The sequence below is a fragment of the Phalangium opilio genome, unplaced genomic scaffold (genome assembly GCF_054372755.1).
Source record: "Phalangium opilio isolate 3A_F unplaced genomic scaffold, DU_Popi_V2 ptg000002l_1, whole genome shotgun sequence".
In the NCBI taxonomy this organism is placed as follows: domain Eukaryota; kingdom Metazoa; phylum Arthropoda; class Arachnida; order Opiliones; family Phalangiidae; genus Phalangium; species Phalangium opilio.
This window is the reverse complement of record NW_028324144.1, coordinates 7,899,920-7,923,175: the sequence shown is the minus strand read 5'-3', so window position 1 is coordinate 7,923,175 and position 23,256 is coordinate 7,899,920. Positions and strand designations below refer to the sequence as shown.

The 23,256-nt window shown below is 38.4% G+C and overlaps 2 protein-coding genes across 2 annotated transcripts in view; both read right to left on the bottom strand.

Annotated features, from left to right (window-relative positions):
* Window positions 1-1,702: 1,702 nt before the first annotated feature.
* On the bottom strand, window positions 1,703-19,500 carry LOC149718598 (ATP-binding cassette sub-family C member 1-like). The gene is made up of 12 exons (XM_089860952.1): window positions 19,459-19,500; window positions 19,193-19,399; window positions 18,637-18,727; window positions 17,805-18,175; window positions 17,008-17,175; window positions 9,888-10,072; window positions 8,820-8,925; window positions 8,191-8,715; window positions 6,370-6,569; window positions 6,079-6,205; window positions 2,391-3,160; window positions 1,703-2,321 (listed from the first exon to the last, which is right to left on the bottom strand). Exons 1-12 carry the CDS (start codon window positions 19,498-19,500, stop codon window positions 2,210-2,212), a joined length of 2,904 nt encoding a protein of 967 aa, XP_089717078.1. The 3' UTR covers window positions 1,703-2,209.
* The window catches only part of LOC149718597 (multidrug resistance-associated protein 1-like), a 21,961-nt gene continuing 18,150 nt past the window's right edge, over window positions 19,446-23,256 (bottom strand). Inside the window, exons 12-14 of the mRNA XM_089860951.1 lie at window positions 22,953-23,156; window positions 22,790-22,865; window positions 19,446-19,510 (exon numbers count right to left, since the gene is read on the bottom strand). Coding sequence (XP_089717077.1) covers window positions 19,500-19,510; window positions 22,790-22,865; window positions 22,953-23,156 — 291 coding nt within the window. The 3' untranslated portion in view covers window positions 19,446-19,499. The remainder of the gene's footprint in view (window positions 19,511-22,789; window positions 22,866-22,952; window positions 23,157-23,256) is intronic.

The following is a 23,256-nucleotide window of genomic DNA, read 5'->3' as shown; positions in this document are numbered from 1 at the left end:
ACTTCCCTGATTTTTCCAGGTTTTTCCCGTATATGGAGTATCCTATGGAGCAAATGTTAACGAAGGAGGGAAGGGGCAAATAGGACTATTACATAATCAAAGGATATCCCCGTATCTCTAATATAACCAGAGTTACGAGCTTCCAAAATTTAGTGTAATGTTAATCCTATGGAGGAGGCAAAGTACCTACAAGCACCCGGGGCAAGTACCTACAAGCACTCACAAGAACCTACAAGTACCCGGGGCAAGTACCTACAAGCACTCACAAGAACCTACAAGTACCCGGGGCAAGTACCTACAAGCACCCGGAGCAAGTACCTTACAAGCAGCTGGAGCAAGTACCTACAAGCACCCGGAGCAAGTACCTACAAGCACCCGGAGCAAATACCTACAAGCACCCGAGCAAGTACCTACAAGCACCCGGGGCAAGTACCTACAAGCACCCGGGGCAAGTACCTACAAGCACCCGGGGCAAGTACCTACAAGCACCCGGGGCAAGTACCTACAAGCACCCGGGGCAAGTACCTACAAGCACCCGGGGCAAGTACCTACAAGCACCCGGGGCAAGTACCTACAAGCACCCGGGGCAAGTTCCCAGAGGCACCCGGGGCAAGTACCCACAAGTACCTTCAAGCACCCACAAGTACCTTCAAGCACCCACAAGTACCTACAAGTACCCACAAGTACCCACAAGTACCTACAAGTACCCACAAGTACCCACAAGCACCCACAAGTACCTACAAGTACCCACAAGTACCTACAAGTACCCACAAGTACCTACAAGTACCCACAAGTACCTACAAGCACCCACAAGTACCTACAAGCACCCACAAGCACCTACGAGCACCCACTAGCAACTACGAGCACCCACAAGCACCCACAAGTACCCACAAGCGCCCACAAGTACCCACAAGAACCCACAAGTACATACAAGCACCCACAAGAACCCACAAGCACCCACAAGCACCTACAAGAACCCACAAGTACCCACAAGCACCTACAAGTATCCACAAGCATCAACAAGTATCCACAAGCATCCACAAGCACCTACAAGCACCCGGGCAAAGCACCTACAAGAGCTCAAACGCCATGTTTTTCTTGCTTAATATCCCTCTAACGGCGTGAATCACGACGAAAACGCCGTAAGTCCAATATAAGAAATTAGGGCTAAAAAACAGTGGTAAAACGCTGTAATTCCAATACCCAAAACAACGTAAGTCAAAGTATGTGTTAATATTGATAAAAATCAATACTTAAACTTAATTGATCTTAATGAAACTAAGAAAAGGCACATCTATAGACTGTTATCTTTCATTTAAGATGGTTGCCAAACGTAACGAATGAATAGTTTCCTTTATACACTATCCCAATTAAGGTCATTTTTCAAAAAAATCCCATGTTATCTCTATGGAAGAATATTGTATCTTTCACCAAATGTCGGATTAATTTTATGGATTCTAAAACCACCCTTAACAACTTTTTACATTATAGAATTAACTATTAGTTGGATCTCTTTGAAATTTTAACCACAAAATTAGGGCCCAAATTTTTGTTCACTGGCAAAATTTCAAAGCAGCAAACACAATACGAAAAAAGTTACGGCCAATCAAAAAACCCTCCTTTAGCATTAGAGGCGGTATCAAGTCTTATCTAAGAGAGCGACCGCTCTCCTAGAATACGGAAAACTATATTACACTTAAAATGTTCCACAACGAAAACTTTAATCATCAAGATACATAAATATTCAGACTATTTGAATGTCTCAAATGTCAAAAAGTATTTTCATTGGAGAGAAATTATAAGTTATAAAGTAATAGTGATGAAAAGCAAAGACAGGTCGAACGAACAAGCTAAAGAGGAAGATATAAAGATTTGGTTGGAGTACGTCGTAAACCATACGGAGGACGGCATTAATTCACTCTAATGACTCAATATCTCTTACTTCAATTTGCCATTGCTACAAACCCTTATTCGTGAAATGAGCTTTGTTTGGATAGTCTATATAAATTGTTTCGTAATGTTTATAAAGGATTCCTCTTAATTAACAGGGTATCTTATTGTGTTTCTAATAATAAAACTAATAATATACAATGACAAGGTTATTGCTAAGAAAGGTAAAGTGTCGAACATTGATTGAAAATATTAAAATAAAGGGAGAAGTCCATTAAATTAGCCTAGGCTAATTTAATGGACTTCTGATAAAGGTGATCTAGAGTATATTTGCATCTTTGGCTAAATCGTAAAACATTGATTGCTCATTCTTCAAGAGTGCCTGTGGAGAGTCGAATTCCGTAATTCGGCCCTGATCGAGAACCATCACCCTGCGAATAGTTAATTGACGACAAATTAGTCAATAATTCTTAACCGGTTTTATAGGTAGTTAAACTAACTTGTCGTAGTCCAAGATAGTGTTTATTCTGTGCGCGATGGTGATGATAGTAGAGTTGGAAAATTCCTTCTTGATGGTCTCTTGAATGAGATCGTCGGTGTCCATGTCGACCGAGGCCGTGGCTTCGTCCAAGATCAGAATCTTGGTGTTCCTCAACAAGGCACGAGCCAAGCAGACCAACTGACGTTGTCCGACACTCAAGTTGTTACCTCCTTCGGCCACGGGGTGATCCAGTCCCTGCTCGAGTGATGCTACGAACGATTTCAGGTGCGAATGTTCGAGGGCGGCCCACAGTCGCTGGTCATCTTTTTGTCCAAAAGGATCCAGGTTGAGTCTGAGCGTGCCCGAGAATAGGACGGGCTCTTGGGGGATAATGGTCAGCCGTGATCTCAAATCGGACAAGCCCAATCGCTCCAACTCCACTCCGTCTATGACGATCTGACCGCGCACCCCCTCGATGAGACGGAAGAGCGACAGCGTCAGCGAGGACTTTCCCGCACCCGTCCGTCCCACCACGCCCACCTTCTCTCCGGCTTCGATCCTGACATCGATGTCCTTCAAGACCAAGTCCAATACTTCTCGATATCTGGTGCTGTAGTCCTGAAATATGATTTGCCCTCGGTGAGGCCAATCAGCAGGTGGTTGACATTCTGGTTTTTCCCATTCGGCCTCGGACTCCAAACGACAGTATTCGTCAACTCTTTCTACGGAGACGACATTTGATTCCAAACCCGTAGAGCCAGCAATGAACATTTTCAGATATTGCACAAGCTGTTAGATCAAAATATAAAATTAATATTTAATTTGTAGAAAATAAATAATTGTTCCACGGAACAGAAAAGCCTGAACAATTTTCTTTCAAAATTCAATGGAAATGTTTTAGACCATTAAATTAAAAAATATATCATCTTTCAAAAATAAGAGCTGTAACGACTTAAATGTAAGGATAATGGTATATCACCAAAAGTATATAAATTAAAACAAAAGTCTCGATCAACTAGGGTATAGGGTGCCTGGTCACGCCTGTTTTCCAAATTTCCAACCCTTTTTCCCGGAGATATACCAAATGCAGTATAAAAAAAGCTTGTCAATACCACGTCATGAAATGACGATAAAAAGTATTCTTAACAAGACGGTCCAAGGGCTCGTAATAGTAGCCACATCGTACGAGTGAATAGCCCCTCTATACCCTCATGCGTGGATAACCCCTCTATAACTTACCCTAATGAGTGAATAGCGCTATCTTTTACAATGCTTAAATGATTTACCGTGCATAAAATCAGAGTTAATAGCCCCTCGATGCCCTACTCTAAACAGTGATAAAATTATAACCGTATAAATTTACTTATGCTGTAATTCTAATATTCCGGCGAATCGAAGAACAGATAGTTTTAGTGATAATCCCCTCGACGAGTTTACAACATAGACTTATGCCGATGCACACTTATCGCATCTTATAACATGCCCAGAAACGTTTGAAAGAGAGTTTAGTTATAGTGATTATCCCCTCGAATTACCTTTAGCAATGCTAAAATGATCAAACGCATAACGCTAATTTAACACTATGTTAGCTCTATCTAAACCCATATCTGAATTAACCGCCAAAACGTTCCAGTCAAACATAACATAGATATCGATAACTACTGAACGAGAACGAAACACATGAGGAGCGCGGTAGGAAACGGGGAAAATATTTATCTATTTAATTAGCATATAAATAAAAAGAAAATAAATATAAAAATAAAAACAAATACCCCAAACATACAAATTCAGAAGTATCCGACCCCACAGATAAAAATTGAAATGTATCCGACCACACAGATTAAGAGGTACCCCACCCCACCTCACCCCTGACACTTTAGAGATAAAACTAAACCATAAAAACTCAAATTTTCTACCAAGTCTCTATGGCTCAGTGGTAGAGTGTCTTACTACTGTGTGAGCGACCCGGGTCCGATTCCCGGGTCTGACCTGAAAAATTTTTAAATTAATATAAAATCTCTAACCGACCTCAGTTATCCCTATTGGTGGGTTGAGGTACTATAGAGTTCCTTTTAAGCTAAGCTAAAATCTGACGATAACGAAAGCGACAACCCCGGCCACTACTACTACTACTACGGCTAGAGCCTCATCGTATACTACGATGTGGCTAAAAACGTACCAGAATGTTAGCGAAACTAGCTTCTATACTTTACAAACAAGAGGTTACAAGTAAACCCTTACAATTTTGTCGCGCTTTCTAATGTATTTTAGCAATGTATAATGAACTCCATATTGATATAATAGCAAAGGATAATTATTACAAAAGCTATATTTAGGCACTGTATAATTAATGCCTTACTTATATACAGTAACATTGCTAATTAATATTGAAAAAGTATAAAGAATATCTCCTCAACAAAAGCCGAGATACAACAAACCCCAAAAAATCCTTATTTCTCAGCCTGTTACGGCTACAATGACAGGGAGCCGAACATAAAGAGGTCACACAAAAGACACGTGTCCTTGGAATGACCCATATTAGTTTAAAACACGTTTCCGCACAATTTAAATGAGATCATAGTGTTTAGCAGACGGCATAATGAATTTTAAACTTTTTAGGACGGTCTGAGACAAGGACTAGGCAATATCCCCGTCGGCGTTACAGCGTCACTTTCGGCGAAAATGAGCCAAATAACGATGAAACCGAATTAAAAATAACGATGAAACCGAATTAAAAAATTAAACACCGTTAGCGGAATGCAGTGAGCAACAAAAAATGTCGAGTCCGCACGTTTAATTACCGAAATTCAAAGAATAACAGCTAAAACATGAGAGTGGAGGTATTTTTAGTAAGGTCTCAAACACAGTTATAGAAAAGCCCCGTCATGAGTCCCGAGGAACAAACAATACGAGCTTTTCCAAGACCTATGGCAAAACGCTGCCAGTAGGTAAAACCAAAAGACGGCGATAACACGAAAAATAGTTTAAATCACTGAAAATTAAGTTTGATTACCGTTAACGGAAGGCGTTAGAAGTCGTTATGTGCAAAAATCAAACGAAGCCAACTCGATCACGCGCTCAGCAAAAAAAATCCTTATTTCTCAGCCTGTTACGGCTACAATGCGGCTCTGGAGCAATGAGATAGATCTCTATGAGATAGATAGAGTTACAATTCAAATACTCGCGTATGCGTATTTTATTTAACGCGTTTAAAAACTATCTTGACAGCTTGTTACACAGATTATAGCAGCAGACGTTAATAAAAAAGTTCTTAGGGTGGCGCCACCCGTATTTGATAAAGATTCATGCTCGATAAAAGGTGTATTGCGAAACGTCGATCTCGAGATCTCACGTTGTGACTCTAGGTTTCATATATATATTCTATCTCATTGCTCTGGAGTAGTTTAAAGAGAGCGAAGGCGAGACGACGACGAAGGCGGAGCTAATCTTCCGTTTTATGTCTCCGTAATATTTTTTCTCCATCATAGATGGCGACAAAATAAAAACATACATAGGTTTAAAATTACATTGTCGCTAAAGCCTGGTTGCAATGATTTTTCTTTCCTACCGCATACAATTCCACCTCTAGATACTCTTTGCTAATTAAGTCCTTAATTTACTTGTCCGGAGTTTCAATATGAAAGGGTTAAAAGAAAAATCAGCGGAGATTTTCATTTACTCGATTCGTCGTCATTGGTAGCGCTTACCCGATCGGCATTAGCCAAGATCAATCCTACAAAATCAGCTGACAGAGTCCCTTTGCTTAAAATGATAAAAATTGCTGTGCAAAACATCAAGCAATTGCTCAAGATATTGTAGCGTACGGTCAGCCATCTGAAAAAAAAATGGGATTTTAATAAATGTCGGCTTTGTTTTGAATCTATAGCGCTCTTCAACCCAAAGGTGAAAATGCAGTTAAGGTGCCGAAAGAGTTGTTGCTCCAATACGAAAAAAAACGCAATTGAAACCTGGCTTTATCGACGTAATTACAAAATTACCTTTGCGCCATGTTCATCATATAATTAGCGGCGGTGCATTCGTCGATCAGTTTCAGGAAGTGTCCTTCAAAGTTGTCTCCGGCGTCACACGCCCTGATGACAGTGCTGCCAGCAACTGATCCTCCCACGTGCGAAAACAAGAAGGAATGTCTCAAGCTTGTTATCCTCTTCAATTGACGATTGCTCGACATCAAGAAACGCTGCAAAATATATGTTTGAAAATCTTTAGTTTCAATGCGATTCATCCAGAAGTGGGCGCGAGCACTCCGCGGTTAATGTGTTAGTGCCATAATTTTCGTCATCCACAAACTTAAAATGCGAAAAAAAACCTTGAAAAATCTAGTTTATTATGATATGTTTACTTTTGTATTTGGTTTCGTAGCAATTTATAAAATTGCAATCAAAGTAGTGTTTGGAAAAGGCATAGTTAAAATTTTGTTTCGTTTTATGACGTAGTAAGGAGAAATTTTCTCTCTAGATGTCGCTCACGTGACGCCTGTTAAGCCTATTTTATTCAGATTCGCGCGGCATTGGTATACTCGGGAGTCTCGGGCGCTCGCGCTTGGTTTTTCCGCGAGATGCCGTGAGTGACGTAGCAAGGAGAAAACTCGCCAAAAATCTCCGCAAATTTGCTTTTGCCCCTCAGATTTCAAGTTTTCGAAGTGCTTTTTCTGTGTTTTCCCTCATATTTAAATATTGATCAAGCATATTTTTGGAATCAGAAGAGTTTTTAAGCCTGGTTCTCACTTGGCGAAAAAATGCATTTTTCGCCACGCGACTTGATACTCGCGACTAAAATGAGCGAATTTTCTTCTAATCGCCGTCAAAATCGCCCCAAAGAGTCCCAAAGCGACTGTTCTATTTTTTTTTCGCTAAACGCTCGGCGAAAAAAGACTTTCAGCTAATCAGGTTCAGGTAGTGGGAAGGGGGAGTGTGCTATGTCGCCAATTTTAAGCCTTGGTCACTTGGTGAATGAAAATAACCATTGAGTTCTAATATATATGTTCTGATCTCTATGAAAATAACAGAGGTAAGTTTAGGCAAGTACGCTTCTAATTTAATTTTTTAAGAGTGAAATACGTACGCTAGCTAAAATTGATTATGTTTCTATTAGATAAACATGGATGTGTCAAAAAATTCTATTAAGGAGGACCCCAAGAGGGGTAACTTGGTTCATTATTAAATAGAATACAAGTTTGAATTTTTAGGCTTAAGATGCGTAAAATAGCGCCGAAGCGTTTTTAAAATTTCGCGCCCAATGAAAACCACTCCCCCAGCGACTAAAATATCGCCGGTTTTTTTCGCCACGCGAAAATTAAATTCGCCGCGATTACATGCCAAGTGAGAACTAGCCTTAACTCTCAAAAAAGTAAGGTTTTCTTTAGATTTGAGATAATTTTTAAATGAGGTCGCTATTCCTTTAAGATGCTCGTGCTTTCTACATGTTGCAATAAAATATATTAGTGCCAAAACACTATAAGAGATTCAATAATTCAAGGAATTGTATTTGTTTTAAGATCACTGGGTGGAGAAGTCGTGGCACCAAGGCCTCTTTCCCGCTTTTCTACGCTTCATAAAACTTTCTCAAAAATCTTGAAAAAATTCTGTTAACATTAGAAAACAACGAAAATAATATTGCCTATTTTAATGTATATGGGTATGTTTTCTATTATTGCATAGCCTCATTTGAAGAGCTCCAGTGCAAAGATCAGAAGTGGCTACCCCTCACTCGTTACGAATTCCGTGTTTAACCACGACGATTAACAAAATAAGTAATACTGAATAATTACTTTTGACAGGAGACTAAAGGCTAGTTCCTACCTGAAGTAAAATGTATCCAACGACAACAACAATGCAGGGAATTATGAATAATGGTAAATATACTGCAATTGCTAAGATGTAAAAAACAAAATATATCAATCCGCCATTGGTTGCCATTAACATTGCGGGTAATTGCTGGTCGAGGGCGTCGATATCTTGGGAGAAACGATTGAGTATCCTTCCAACGGGAGTCGTGTCAAAGAAGGACATGGGAGAACGAAATACGCTGTCGAGCATTTTCCCATGTAGACAGTTTGCCGCTTGTAGACTGCGTAAAACGTTGGTTATATAATTCAGAAACACGTTAGTGGCTTGGCTTAGACCAAGAACGACTAAGACTGCAATACGGGTTGCCTTTAAGTCCGGGTTCGCTTTAAAATCTTCCTTGGAGCTCGCACACCACAGAGACAGCCAGTACACGGACGCGAAATTAAGGACTACAGCACTGGTGATCATTGCATTGAAGATCGCATACCACGTTATACCGTAAGCCTTAAAATAATATTTGTATTGTGATACGGAAATCTGCAAATTCACAATAACATTATCACGAGGAGAAATGTGTGTAGAGAAAATTACTTCGCAAGAAGAAGAGTTCACACTCCCTTCGTATATTAAAGAGCACATACGTTTCCTTTTTTGAGCGTCTCTTTAGTCATGAGTTTTGCCTCATCTTCATGTGAGACTTTTCCTTGGTATGCAAGATGAAACCTCTCAGCTTTCATATTTAAAGTACTACAACAATCGCGTTACCAAAATTTATAAAATAGCAATTAGTGTTCAACTTGAAGAATCGAGTAAAGAAATTTAAAATAAGTGGTATCTCTACAAACAGCACACCATATGCCAATTGCAAACAAATAAATTCTCCCGGTTATTTTGAACAGTGCATGGTTAACTTCTATGACTTCAAACCTTTTTCGCTTTCTCTGCTACGTGCTGGCTGTAGAAAATGTACCAAGATCTCATTCAAGTAAAGAGAGAACGTTCGAGTTAGTCTAATCCGCTTCCATGATGTCAGAGTTATCTTTTTTTTCTGGGAGAGGCCTAGTTTAAGTCGGTTTAGCACGCCACCTACTAACCAGGAATTACTGAATAAATGTAAAATGGGCGCGGCCAGTAGCGACTCGAGAGTCGTGAGAGTCGGCCTAGGCAAGAAGTCGAAAGAAGACAACAATGTTAAGTATTAGTATAAGATCCAGATTAATAACATGAGATGGGGGCCCTACTTAAAAATATATTTATTATCAATCAGGGTAGGGACAGATAAAAATAACGTAGATTTTATGTTAAAATATGGCTATTTACCTGAAGTTTGAAAAACAAGCCTTGGTTGTTCTGGCACTTTAGGAAAATAATAGTGGCTTTTCCTTGTTATAATAATCTAATAACTATTGTCTATTTCACTATTTACTATTCGGCCTATATTTATATCGACATAACCAGCACTATCAACTGTTGCTCTAATAAACCTTTCTACTAATTCTGAAGTCAGCCTCCCTCACATCGAGATCGAGACCGACAATTTCGATAAATAATGAATGCATAGTCCACCAGGCGGTGTTCGTGTATCGAAAAAATGGGGGGTTTTTTTAGGGGGGGGGGCTTAGGTAGTACTTGATGGTAGCGAAGATGAAGGTAAACTCGAACGTTCTCTCTTTACGTGAATGAGATCTTGAATGTACAAAATTACTCACGACCGTTCTTCTTCATTCTCGTCACTCATGTCACTCATGTGTTGCGTGAAATAATCTCTGGCCATTCCCTGACGACTCATGATTTCGTCATAGTTTCCCCTCTCGATGATTCGTCCGTTGTTCATGAAGAAGATTTCGTCCACTTCTCGAATGAAGCTCAAGTTGTGCGTCACCAAAGCTCTCGTCTGTAAGAGATTGAATTGCTACTTGTCGAGCGAGCAAGGGACTTCAAAAAACGCAACTATCAAAAGCGAAAGACTGAAAAGGGTTTCTTTGCTAGTCACTTACAGTATGAATATGTATAAATACTACGTATTATGGATTTCCATCTCTAACATTCAACAAGGCATTTCGCTTAAGCCCCCGTTAATTGAGAAGAGATAAAAATACACTCTAAGAATATGGGGTGTGCTTTAACACCTTTAAAAGTAGTTTATATGGGTCCAAGTTTGACACCATTACAGGTGTTCATTTACACCCATGAAAGGGTTTAATAACACTTATTTGAGAAATTGGTGTCAAAGATAAGAATAAAATGGTGCAAAAGAGGTGCAGTTTAACACCTTTAAACTCTTATATCGAACTAAAAGTAAATTTTTATTCTCATATGAGTGTTGTGCAATTCCTTAAAGGGCGCAGCATAGCACCTTTTCGAGTGTCGCATAACACCTTTGCGAGTGTCGCATAACACCTTTGCGAGTGTCGCATAACACCTTTGCGAGTGGGTGATTTATTTGCAATTAGTGGTATATTCATAGCAAGGTTCCACCTTGAGAGAACTTAATAGGAAATTTCTTACATGCAGAACTATACCACTATAAGCAATGCTAGTTCTCGCATGCAGCGTGAAACTGTATGAAAAGTTGGTCGTCTATACCGTTTTAATAACTTTTGTAAAAGGCAGAATCTTTTAAATAGTATAAATTCATCGTGTATTAAATTGGTTTTGGAGGCCATAATATCCAAGCAGTAGATACAGACGTACTCCTTAACTTTAATAATCTCTTTTCACGAAGAGTTTTTCGAGCACCAGAAACGCGTTTGACCTAATCTACTCTACAATATTTATAAAAAAGTTCAGTTTCTACTCTAATGCTTCTCAAAATAAAGATAAGACATGTCACAAAAACTGGCGTCTATAGTCGCCCTACTGTGAGGCCAGTACCTAACCTAGTCTCGTTTTTTAGTATCACACAATACTTTTAAGAGTATCGCATAGCACTTTCAAGAGTGCAATACCGTTGCTAGGGTTTGAAATTTGGGGGCTTAAACTTATTATTCGTATATTAAAGATATACAAACTTTTATTGATAAAGAGTACGGAACCTAGTTATCGGCTATGAGACAATTGTGGAAGAAAGAATTTCACTCGTCTTTTTTATGTTTAGTTTTCGTTTGCTTTTAGTCCCCACTACTGTTTGATATTGAAATTCATCTCTACAAAGATGAAGCTTAACGAACTTATCATAATAATTATTATACACTAAATTGCTACAGAATTTTAGGGGGCTACGAGCAATTTTAGGTAGAGTTTACGGATTATTTTGAGGGGGCTAACTTTGAAATATTGGGGGCGCTATAGGCCCCTAAAAAGACCTAGCGACGCCAAGAGTGTCGCATAACACTTTTAAGTGTGACGCATAACGCTTTTAAGAGTGTCACCTAACACGTTTAGCAGTGTTTTATGAATGTACAATACCGCCTGATTACGAATTTCTTTGTTAATTTTATTTAAAGGATAAAAATATATTCTTTCATGAATTTCATCTATAAAACAATGTTTAACAATTAAGTTTTCAAAAGATTTTTACTGTTTGGATTGACTTTAATATTAAAACATTAATCAAAATGAAAGACCTTATTTAAAAAAACCGCAGTGCTATAATTTTCCATTTTTAATTTCAAAGCGGTGTTTTAAAAGTTTTATTTTACACCGAATTTACACTTTAAATTAGCCTCAAAAACTCAAGGTAATAAAACTCTTTTGGGCGTTTTTACAGTGTAAAAAGGTGTTTTCTTAAATGACACTCTTTTAACACGTTTTTAACACTTCCGTTTCTTAGAAAGTATGACTTTAAATCTCCCTAACCTTGAGTGAGAGGGAAATCCGATTTGGTCGCGGGACTAGTTGGTCTCACAGATTTGGTCTCGGGACTATTTGGTATCGTGATTATTTGGTCTCGGGACTATTTGGTATCGTGATTATTTGGTCTCGGGACTTTTTGGTATCGTGATTATTTGGTCTAGGGACTATTTGGTATCGTGATTATTTGGTCTAGGGACTATTTGGTATCGTGATTATTTGGTCTTGGGACTATTTGGTATCGTGATGATTTGGTCTCGGGACGGTTTGGTCTCGTGATTATTTGCCACCTTTTCCAAAACAATGGTTCCAATAATTCGTTGCCACCTTTTCCAAAATATTCTCCTATTAATTAGTTGTCACCTTTTCCTAAATATTCTCCTATTAATTAGCTGCCGCCTTTTCCAAAACATTCTACTACTAATTAGCTGCCACCTTTTCCAAAATATTCTCCTAATAGTTAGCTGCCACCTTTTCCAAAATATTCTCCAATTAATTAGCTGACACCTTTTCCAAAATATTCTCCTATTAATTATCTGACACCTTTTCCAAAATATTTCTATTATTGCTAATAAATTGTTCGTGGTAAGAGGCGGGCTTATAATACTAATATAAATAATCTTCTTACCTCCAAACAAGGATAGGTTGGGTTAGGTCCCGTGACCCATTTGTCCCGAGACCCAATTGTCCCGAGATCCATTTGTCCCGAGACCCAATTGTCCCAATACCCAATTTTCCCGAGACCCATTTGTCCCGAGACCAAAACGGCGAGACCAAATTGTCGCGGACCGTTGCCCGTCAGCCCGTCGGGACATTTTTTATTACTTTTCATGCGGACATTATTCCATAAAGAAGGGTTTTAAGTTTTTGGCTGCCATTTTTAACCGAACCCGAAATACCATTCAGCCGGTCTATAGGTTAAAGGAAACCAGTGTATTAAATATTTGCATAAGTGGATCATATTACAGTTCCCTATAAGTACTGGACGTAGGTTATGCTTTTGTAAACAGCGTTTTCTTCCAAGACATCCAAGTCCGCCATCTATAGCTCAGTTTTACAAGTTCAGTTTGCCCTTTTAACCCGGATCCAGGGTTACGTTAAGCTACTGAAGTTCCGGTTGATGGTAATGGCTGTCAGACCGCCGTCAGTGTCGTGATTAGTGTGAAGCTTGTTATCGCGTTATAATTTTGATTTAGAGTGGCTGATATTTCTTTGCTAATTAGGAAAAACGCCTAAGATCAATGTCACTAATTACAGTCGTCACATGCCCAAATTAAAGACACATCTGAACACGATTTATGTGATATTAAAAGCACTTAACCGTAAGCGACTGAACGTTTTGTAGAACTGAAAAATATGGACGAGCATCTTTCACAAACGGAAAACGTTAACGCATTGAAAAAATTTGTCACACTTAAAAAAGGAAATCAAATTTCTATGTCGAAGCACATAACCTTTAATTAGTAATAAATCGTTCCAACTATTCCCGCTAAAAACCTTTAAATCGGTGGAAACTCAGTGCTGTATAAAGGATGCTTTAAAATGATCTAGCATGATGACGGTTATTTTGAACATTTGAATTCATATTAATTTCCTTTTCAACACAAGCGTTTAAAAATTGCTCGAAATACCTATAGACCGCCAATTATTTTTTTAAAATCGGAAAAATAAAGTGGACTTCTACTATTACATTCACAAACCAACTCTATGTAAGGAACAACTTGTTTCTTTCCGCGCTCCTCTCTCTCAAGCCTTTCCTCATTGGCTACCACTTCCTACCGTTTGCTTGCCCCGCTTATTAAAAATTTCTTTCGCGCCAAAATCATTCCTCTGGTTTAGTTCACAAATTCGCCGCTGCGTTTCGCATATACCCTTTTCCCTTCAGTGCTGGGAGACAATGCTGATGCACAGCGATGTTATACCGTCCGGTACTTCTAGGGAGCTGTAATATGATCCACTTCTGATATTTGTGAAATCCGTTGAAGAAGAATTTTTACATTTCTGGGCGATATTATGATTTTTTCAGATGACGGCAGATTGGAAAAATCTTTCTTAGTATACGCGTCTTCTACTTATGAGTAACGATCCTGGAAATTTTCAGCCTTCTAGGGCAAGCGGTTTGGGCTATAGGCGATGATTATCAGTCAGTCTGTCAGTCAGGACTTTGATTTATATAGATATAATAGTCTAGAGGATATCTGCTATATTTATTTTTAATTGTGCACATTGGGTTAAAAGCATGGAAATTGGTTTACAAGCGCATAAAGATATTCTAAAACGAATAAATATTGGAGGCATTCACAAAATGTGACGTAAGAAGTGTGACAATCATTTTAACACGCCCGACTTTCGAAAATCTCTCCAATGAACGGCCCCTAAGAAGCCGATTCAAGAGAGACGAGGAAGGTGCGCTCATTTCTTTCGGGGGTTAGGGATAAACTATATAAAGTATTTTTGTCGAGTATTTGCTTATACCTTTACAAAGTTGATGAGGTATTATGTGCTGATAATTACATTTTTATCTAAGTTAATATGAACAATTCCTAGTTTAATTCTTAATTTAATCCATAGAAATTTTTAATTTGCTTTAAAATTGATAAAATATTCAGATACTTTTAAAAAGTTGTCATCGGTATAACTTCAGTAATATGACTTAAGATAACTTTTTCTCTAGGGGTCAGACACTTTGCTTACAAATCATTCTCTGTTCATGCCTAGATTTTTACCAGTTTGAAATGTTTTCTGCTCATATTTATAAGCCTTGAATTTTGAGTATTCCTAGGTTAATTAAGAATGAGTAAATTAAAGTTAGTTAGTGATAGTTATTTGGAAAGGAAACCAATAGAAACGACAGCAACGGATTGGAACGAAAGTTTCATTTGCCAAGAAATTAGAAATGAGAAATTAACTTGCCCTTCAAATTTCAAAGAGAGATTCCGTTTGGCAAACTACAAAACTATAGCAAAAATTTTGAAAGCCTTCAATAAGATAGGATCTTTACCCAAAAACTTTAAACATTGACCGTTTGGACGATGGAAGCGGTCTCGAAGAAACCTTTAAATTGAAAAACGCGAAATTCCGCCGACTACAAGTCGCAAACTACCCTCTCGCTATCCCAATTATTGGTTTTCAATTGTTCCCGACGACGCAACGCGAATTTAACAACTAAGCACAACGAAAGAACTGAAACGCCACTTCCACTTTTTTTAGGAACAATGATACATTCAAAAACGCGCTCAAAAGATGTGGTAGATACTTTGTACCGCTTGGGACTCTCGGTTTCCTATGATCGTGTCTATCACCAGGGACACAGAAAAATATTAATAAGAACTGTAGATACCGACGTTGTTGTCCTTAGCCTTAGATTTTTACATGCCATTAATTGCGAGAAGCTATTTGTCGCATTTGGAACTGGTAACTCTTTCCGCTACTTGAATGTGACGCAGATGGCTAGTAAGCTTGGCTACGACAAATGCCTGGCCTTGCCAACTTTTCACTCACTAACTGGATGTGATAAGACATCCAGCTTCGGCGGTAAAGGGCTACCTGGAATGCTTTCAGCGATGTAACTCCCGCTTTAAAAACTTTATCTACACCACTCGATCACCATCGAACTCGTTAAAGAATTGCTTCCCACCATAGAACGCTTTATTATTCTAATCATAATGTATGACCGATGCAGCTCAGATGAAGACATAAACTCTGCCAGACTATCCCTTTTCACTCAGAAAAACCGGCAGATTGAAAACATCCCTCCCACAAAGGATGCCTTTCTGCAACACTTATTCAGAGTCGCTTATCAAGCTGGTCATGTTTGGGGTCAATCTCTGAAGAATAATCCCCATTTGCCAGATCCTGGTAATTTTGGATGGTGCAAGAATGAATCAACAACCATCTGGCAACCACTTTGGATGACTAAACCACTGGCCGGTGTGGCTTGTAGAGAAATTATTAAGTGTGGTTGTGTGAAAGGTTGCCGAGGACAGTGTCGCTGCAAAAAGCCCAACTACCATGCACAGCTCTCTGTAAATGTGGAGGGTGCGACAGTGACATTTAAAAATTAAAATTTCTAACGCGATTAAAATTGAACTTCAGTGTTTTGTATTTCTTTGAAAATGAAAATCCAACTTGATAATGTAGAAAATAGAGACGGGCCGATACCGATCCCATATCGGTATCGGTACCGATATATCGGTATCGGTTAAAAATTAACCGATATTTCTACCCGATATTTTTTAAAGAAAAATATCGGTTCATTTTTAACTGATACCAATATATCGGTTAAAGTCATATGGGATCGGTATCGGCCCATCTCTACAACCTATATTATAGCATCTATTTTCTTATTGATTTCGGTAAATATATCGGTATCGGTTTAATATCGGTTTATTCGAAGGATCGGGTAAAATATCGGTATCGGTACGTATCGGTTTCCCAAGTATCGAATGATATCGGTATCGGTTAAAACTGGTATAGGTCCATCTCTAGTAGAAAATAACTAGCTTAAATATTTTTAAAGTAATAGTTTTTTTCGCCGCCTAATATATTTCAAATGGTTATTGAAGTTTTTGAAAAAAAAATAAATATTGCTACATTTTTGTAAATTCATAAGCAAATACTAGACAAAAATACTTTATATAGTTTATCCCTAACCCCCGAAAGAAATGAGCGCACCTTCCTCGTCTCTCTTCAATCGGCTTCTTAGGGGCCGTTCATTAGAGAGATTTCCGAAAGTCGGGCGTGTTAAAATGATTGTCACACTTCTTACGTCACATTTTGTGAATGCCTCCAATCTTTATTCGTTTTAGAATATCTTTATGCGCTTGTAAACCAATTTTCATGCTTTTAACCCAATGTGCACAATTGTTTCACATATCAACCAGACTATAAGATTTCTCAGCTGAAATTCTTTTCACAGTAAAGACAGTACCGACTACTTTACAGGTCAACATATTCAACTACTACCGTGATTTAAATGAAATTACATGCGACCATTCATTAATGGTCTTTTAGCGGTTTCAGAGTAGCGTTATTTACTTTCTTTCGAAGAAATCCTTTTGGTCCGATGACTTCGTTGAAGAGATGTTTGGCCACATGCGAGTCAACCGCGCCCAAAGGGTCATCAAAGAGATAAACATCGTCATCGCGATAAATTGCTCTGGCCACGTTGACCCTTTGCTTCTGACCACCACTCAAGTTGATACCCTAGCATGGAAAATTAGAAAACGAACACATTACCAACGAAATCAGCCATCTATGGAACTATGAATAAAAATAGAAGTAGGATGAGGAATAGAAGTTTGGAAGAAACTGAGTTCCTCTCCAAATAAATGAGACGCTTCAAGCGGATTATGGCCAGACTAAATGAGGAACAGGCTAATTTTGAACGAGCAAAGTTTATACTTGCTTTTGCTTTTAAAATGCTTCTCGAGATGTGGCAAAATCGACGCAACTTCTGTGAACGTAATAAACACTGATCTGAGAAGATACGTGTATTTTGACACAAATCGAGGGCAGTTTCAAAAGCAAAAGTAAGTACTGTACTTCGCATGGGGTTAAGGCGCTGTTTATAACGATCTCAGTTGTCTCAACAAACCTTCCTTATATAGAAAATGAGTCATCTTTCTCTTGTGTGGGGATTATTTTCAAGTAGGGCTAGATCCCATTGAGTCTCGAGGCTATTCATATATCCCGATGAGTAAGGAACAGCGATAAGACTAAATGATTTGTGGAATGTTCATTTCTCATTAACTCTTCAAATTAAGCAAAGAACGATGTGGCTAATATTATGGCTAAGACCTTTCGGTCATCTTCTTGGTTTCAATATTACGTACTCTTTCTCCGATCTCCGTTTCGTCGTCAGCCGGTAGCTGGTCGAGGTCCGGTTGTAAGGCGCATGCGCGTATCACGTTGTCGTATCTTTCCTGGTCCATCTCGTCAACGAAGAGTATGTTCTCTCTAAATGAGGCGTTCTGGATCCAGGGTTGTTGAGTGACGTACCCCACTCTCCCAGCCACTCTCACCTCCCCCTCCACCTTCTGCATTTCGGACACCAAAGCGGACAAGAGGGAAGACTTGCCACAACCCACCGGACCCACCACGGCTACCAACGATCCGCGGGACACTTTAAAATTGATCTCCTGAAGAGGGGCCGCTGCTTCGTCTTCCAAGTTCCAATGAAACGTTCCCTTCTGAATCTCAATTGCTGAAATTTTCACAGAAATAAATTGATGTTAACATATAGTCAAATGTGATCAATTGCGAGTCCAAAAATATATTCAAACATTCAAAAAGCGACTTCATGCTTTCCTCTATAAGAACGACATGTTGACTGGCTTATTATACTAATAAGGAGATAGTTGAGTCTCTGCGGAGTTTCCTTCTAAAATTGACTATTGGGCTAAGCCAGAATTCCTTTTGATCAGCGAAATAAACCTACTTTGGGAATAAACTTGATGATTGTAGGAGGATATTTTCTTTTTATAGCAATGCTCCTGATTGGTTAGTTAAGTTCTGAAGAAGATCCATCAATTTTCTCTTTCTCGCGCTTCTACCATTTAAGCACAATTAATTTTGAACTTCATTTCGTACGCTTGGGTATGAGTAGCTGCCGCCATTAATAAGCGACCTATCACGTTTTTGCAAGTCTTTAATCAATTGGCATACCATATTGTGCGTCACTAGCCATCTTCTCCACGTAATGCTTGGTTTCCCCACGATTCAATAGGTTTGCAATTCTTCTTACCGAGACGTGTGTCTAAAAAGAACTTTTATTGTGGATTTATGTCATTTTGAGATGGTTTAAACTAAAGGGAAGGGCCTATCAAAAAACAATACATCTTTGTTGCGAAAATGTATTGTACTAAAACATAATGAGGCCAACTATAATTTCGAAAACTTCTTTTACAGTAGCGTGATGAAAATCGAATGATGCTTAATATCAAAAGTATATATATTAAAACAGAAAGTCTAGATCAAGCTGGCTAAAGGGTGCCAGGTCATATCCATGTCCCTAAGTTCCTATCCCCCCTTTTAAGCCGTCCTTCTTTGGGTCAAGGAAATTGAATACAATCACGAGAGCTACGCCAAAGGACTATTTACTGTACCCACGTTTCCTTGTATTTTTGACGTATTTGCATCTTTTATGATCGGAAAACATTAAACTTAGTAGAAGAAGCAAATTCTAGATTTATCTTTTGACCCTCCCTGACAATGTTCTTACCAAAACTAGGGTATTTGCTAAATCCGGAAACGTCTTCATTGAAATCGCTAATAATCGTGTCAACTGATAGGATACGAAAGCTTTCCTCGAGGTGAGAACGTTATCTTCGTCGATTAATACGTACATGGCGAAACAAGGTGTTGTAATCTGAAAATTTATAGAAACAGTATACATGTAGGAACTCAAAATCAATATAGTGTGCAAGTCCTGAAGATGAATAGTTCAACAGAAAGGCATGTCGACCAATAGTAAAAAAAAGCTTCAACCCTTGTTCTCCGTGTGCTTTTAACATCGTTGTAATGTGGCATTATCGCCTTTTAGCCCAGTCATTTTAGCCAAAAAAATGGCATGACCTAGAACAAATTCAAAAAGATTTGATATTTGGCAATCTGGTAGATTTTGAGGTGCTCTTTCACGTGGTGAGTTGTCCCGATTTGTCCCGCTTATGCTTTCGCCGCCATCTTGGAAAATGGCGGCCAAAAACCATAAAAACAGATATAGTTTTCTTTGTGCTCAAGCTACAGTCTCGGGACTTGTTTTAATCAATTTCTAAGGATATCTTACACCTGAAAACAGTTTTAATATACTTACTTTAAATCAGTTAATTGTCATTAAACGTTAAGAACTTAGACCCTCGAGAGGACATTTTGAAAAAAAACCCTAAATATTCAGTTTTTTAGGTTCTTAGACTTGATTTAATCGATTTCTAAGGATATCTTACATATGAAAAGCTTTTTTATATTTATTGATTATTTAATTTTCATTTTAAGTTAAAATTTTAGACCCTCTCTCCCCGGAGTGGAAAGTTACAAAAATTACAAAATTTTTCCAAGACTTTTTATGATCACGCACGATGCAGAACCTTCAAGCGAGTCGTTAAAGTAAAGAATAGGCCTACATGTGTGTAGTTTAGGCCTCTACTTTGAAATGGCATTCAACGTAGTCTAGTTCATCTGTAAACATGTCGTGCTTAATATGTGGTAGCGAATTAGGTGATGAAACAACATCAGAAATTGGAAAAGGATTAAAAACCTTAATAGAAGCAAGTTTAAGGCGTTCAGACGGGCTCCATAAACAGTTTGAAGATGCGACGACTCTTCGCCTACATAGGGATTGTCGCAAGGAATATACTAGGGAAAGAAACATTTACGTGCTATGGAGCAAGGTCCTTCATCGCCATTACCTACGGTTGAAGATGTTTTCCTGCGGTCCTTAACTCCAAGTTTTGACTTCAAAGAACATTGCTTATTTCTGAGTTCCTTGTTATTCAAGCTTCCAGTGACGCCGACACTTTAATAGTCTCAACCTCCATTAACTTAGCCTGGAACGATATCAATAAAACGGTAGCTGTTGTTGGAGAAGACACGGACTTATTAGTTTTGATGTTGGCCCTTTGGAATCCCAAGAACACTAGTGGCAAACTCTATTTCAGCAAACCGGGGCATGGAAACATTGCAAACAAAGTGTATGACATAAAAGCCATTCAAGAAAACTTGGGACAAACTAGAGAAGTGTTGCTGTTTATACACGCAGCCACTGGTTGCGATACAGCATCCGCGTTATACCGTAAAGGCAAAAAGAAAGCTTTCAGTCTAATTCATAAAGATAATTCCTTGCGAGAAAAACCTACTATTTTTGGACTTCCAAATGCTACCCATAAAGCTGTAGAACAGGCTGGTGAAACATTTTTACTATCGTTGTATGGAGCTTCAGACAGCGAGAGCCTGAACGCTTTAAGATACAAATGTTACACCAAAGCTACCGCGCGTTCTTCAATCACCTCAAACTTTGACCCGGCCACTCTTCCACCAACAAGTGCATCCGCCAAGCAACACATGTACAGAGTGTATTATCAAATACAAGACTGGCTAGGCAATCAGCTGCTTCCTACAGACTGGGGATGGAAACTTGTTCGAAATGAACTGAAGCCATTCATTACAACACTACAACCTGCTCCAGCAGAAGTCCTCAACATGATAGCCTGCAAATGCAAAGATGTGTGTGATAGGAGGTGCGATTGTAGAAAGACTGGCTTGGTGTGTTCTTATTTGTGCAAAAGGTGCAAAGGTATATCTTGTACCAATGAAAGCCCTGCTGTTCTTGACGAAGTAGATTCAGACATAGAACTGTGATATTAAAATTTTAACTACTCTAGTCTAAAACAAAGGTGTAGTTATGAAATGTAAATAAATTTACATATAATAAATTTAATTTGCATGGCGTTACTTACATAAAGTAAGATATTTTGATGATTAACATATATTAAATAAACGGCATCGTGTATGAACATTAAAATCTAAAAAAACTGAAATATTAGCTGTTTTTTCCGAAAAATTTCCTTTCTAGGGTCTAAATTCTTAACGTTTAATCATGAGTGAATCATATACTAGCTCCCTATAAGTTACTCAGCCACACCGGCCTAATGTATCCAGCATTTTCTTCCGAATAGTTGAGAGGAGGGGAGACGGGTGAAAGTGATAGTAGACGGCGCCCTCTCCTAGGGCCTTTGAAATTAATATATCGAGAACTTTATCGTCTGCTTAATGCTTATAGAAATGTTAGGCTAGGTAAAGCCCGTGTCGGAGATAAGTTCTTCGTTAACTAACTTGAGGGATTAATTTAAATTAATTTTGAGATATTTTTCAAATTTAATTGTCTTTGGTATCAATATTGGGCAAAAACGGTTAGATAAGCCACATATTTCGTTACCGGTGAAGATAAATGAGAGTAAATTAAAGACCATAGATAGGGCGACACAATATGATTGGACACTTAGTATGCAAAATATTCCAGTTATAATTTGGTTTGTTTCACCAAAATAGTTATAGTCTCTGAATTTAAATGGGTTTCTTTCATTTGGGCTTTATCCAAAATTCTGCAATTTTAATGCGAAAACCAAACTTTCTATTGCGCCAACCCTATCCCATCATTAAAAAAAAATTCAAAGACAAAATACAAAAAAAAAGTTTCATTGGTTGATCCCTTTTTCCGGTTTTTTACCGGAAATACGTAAGTGCCGAGAGTAGTGTTATTTTCTCTCACTGCGGTTCGCATATAGGTAACACTTTTTAGGCGGGAAGAAAATGCTGGATACATTAGGCCAGTGTGGCTGAGTAACTTATAGGGAGCTAGTATATGATTCACTCATGGTTTAATGACAATTAACTGATTTAGTGTAAATATAATAAAAGCTTTTCAAATGTAAGATATCCTTTAAAAATCGATTAAAACAAATCTAAAAATAAAAAAAACTGAATTATTTAGGGTTTTTTTTTTCAAATGTCCTCTCGAGGGTCTAAGTTCTTAACGTTTAATGACAATTAACTGATTTAAAGTAAGTATATTAAAACTGTTTTCAGGTGCATGATATCCTTAGAAATCGATTGAAACTAGTCCCGAGACTGTAGCTTGAGCACAAAAACTATAGCTGTTTTTATGGTTTTTCGCCGCCATTTTCCAAGATGGCGGCGAAAGCATAAGCGGGACAAAGCGGGACAACTCACCACGTAAAAGAGCACCTCAAAATCTACCAGATTGCCAAATATCAAATCTTTTTGAATTTGTTCTAGGTGTTTTCGTATTTTTACTGAACTATTTCTTGAGTCTGGTGAAAGCGTAGAGATTTCAGGGACATCCGCCTTTTTGAGACGAGTGAGAACGCTTGGAAAAGAAACTATTACGGAGTTGAAATCTCTACACCTCTATGTGCCTCCAGGATCGATAATAATAATCCACTTTTGGTAAATTTTTATGTTCGTACCAAAATCGGGACGATAGCAGCTATAAACATATTTATTCCTTGGAAGAGGCTTTGTTTTTTCATGAGTGAAAGTTCGTTCTTCCTGATTTCAAGAACGATTCTCTGGAATGATCTTTCCCAGGCGTACAACTTCAAGACGCGGATTCCATTCAGGATTTCGCTCATCATTTTTAATCTCCTGTCCTTCAGCTTCATAAGCTCAATCTAATAAACGAGAAGAATTCATTAACAGAAACTCCGCCGGTAGTGATATTGTAGTAAAAGTTAATATTCGTCTCAATAAAGCGCGTAATGCGAACTGTCC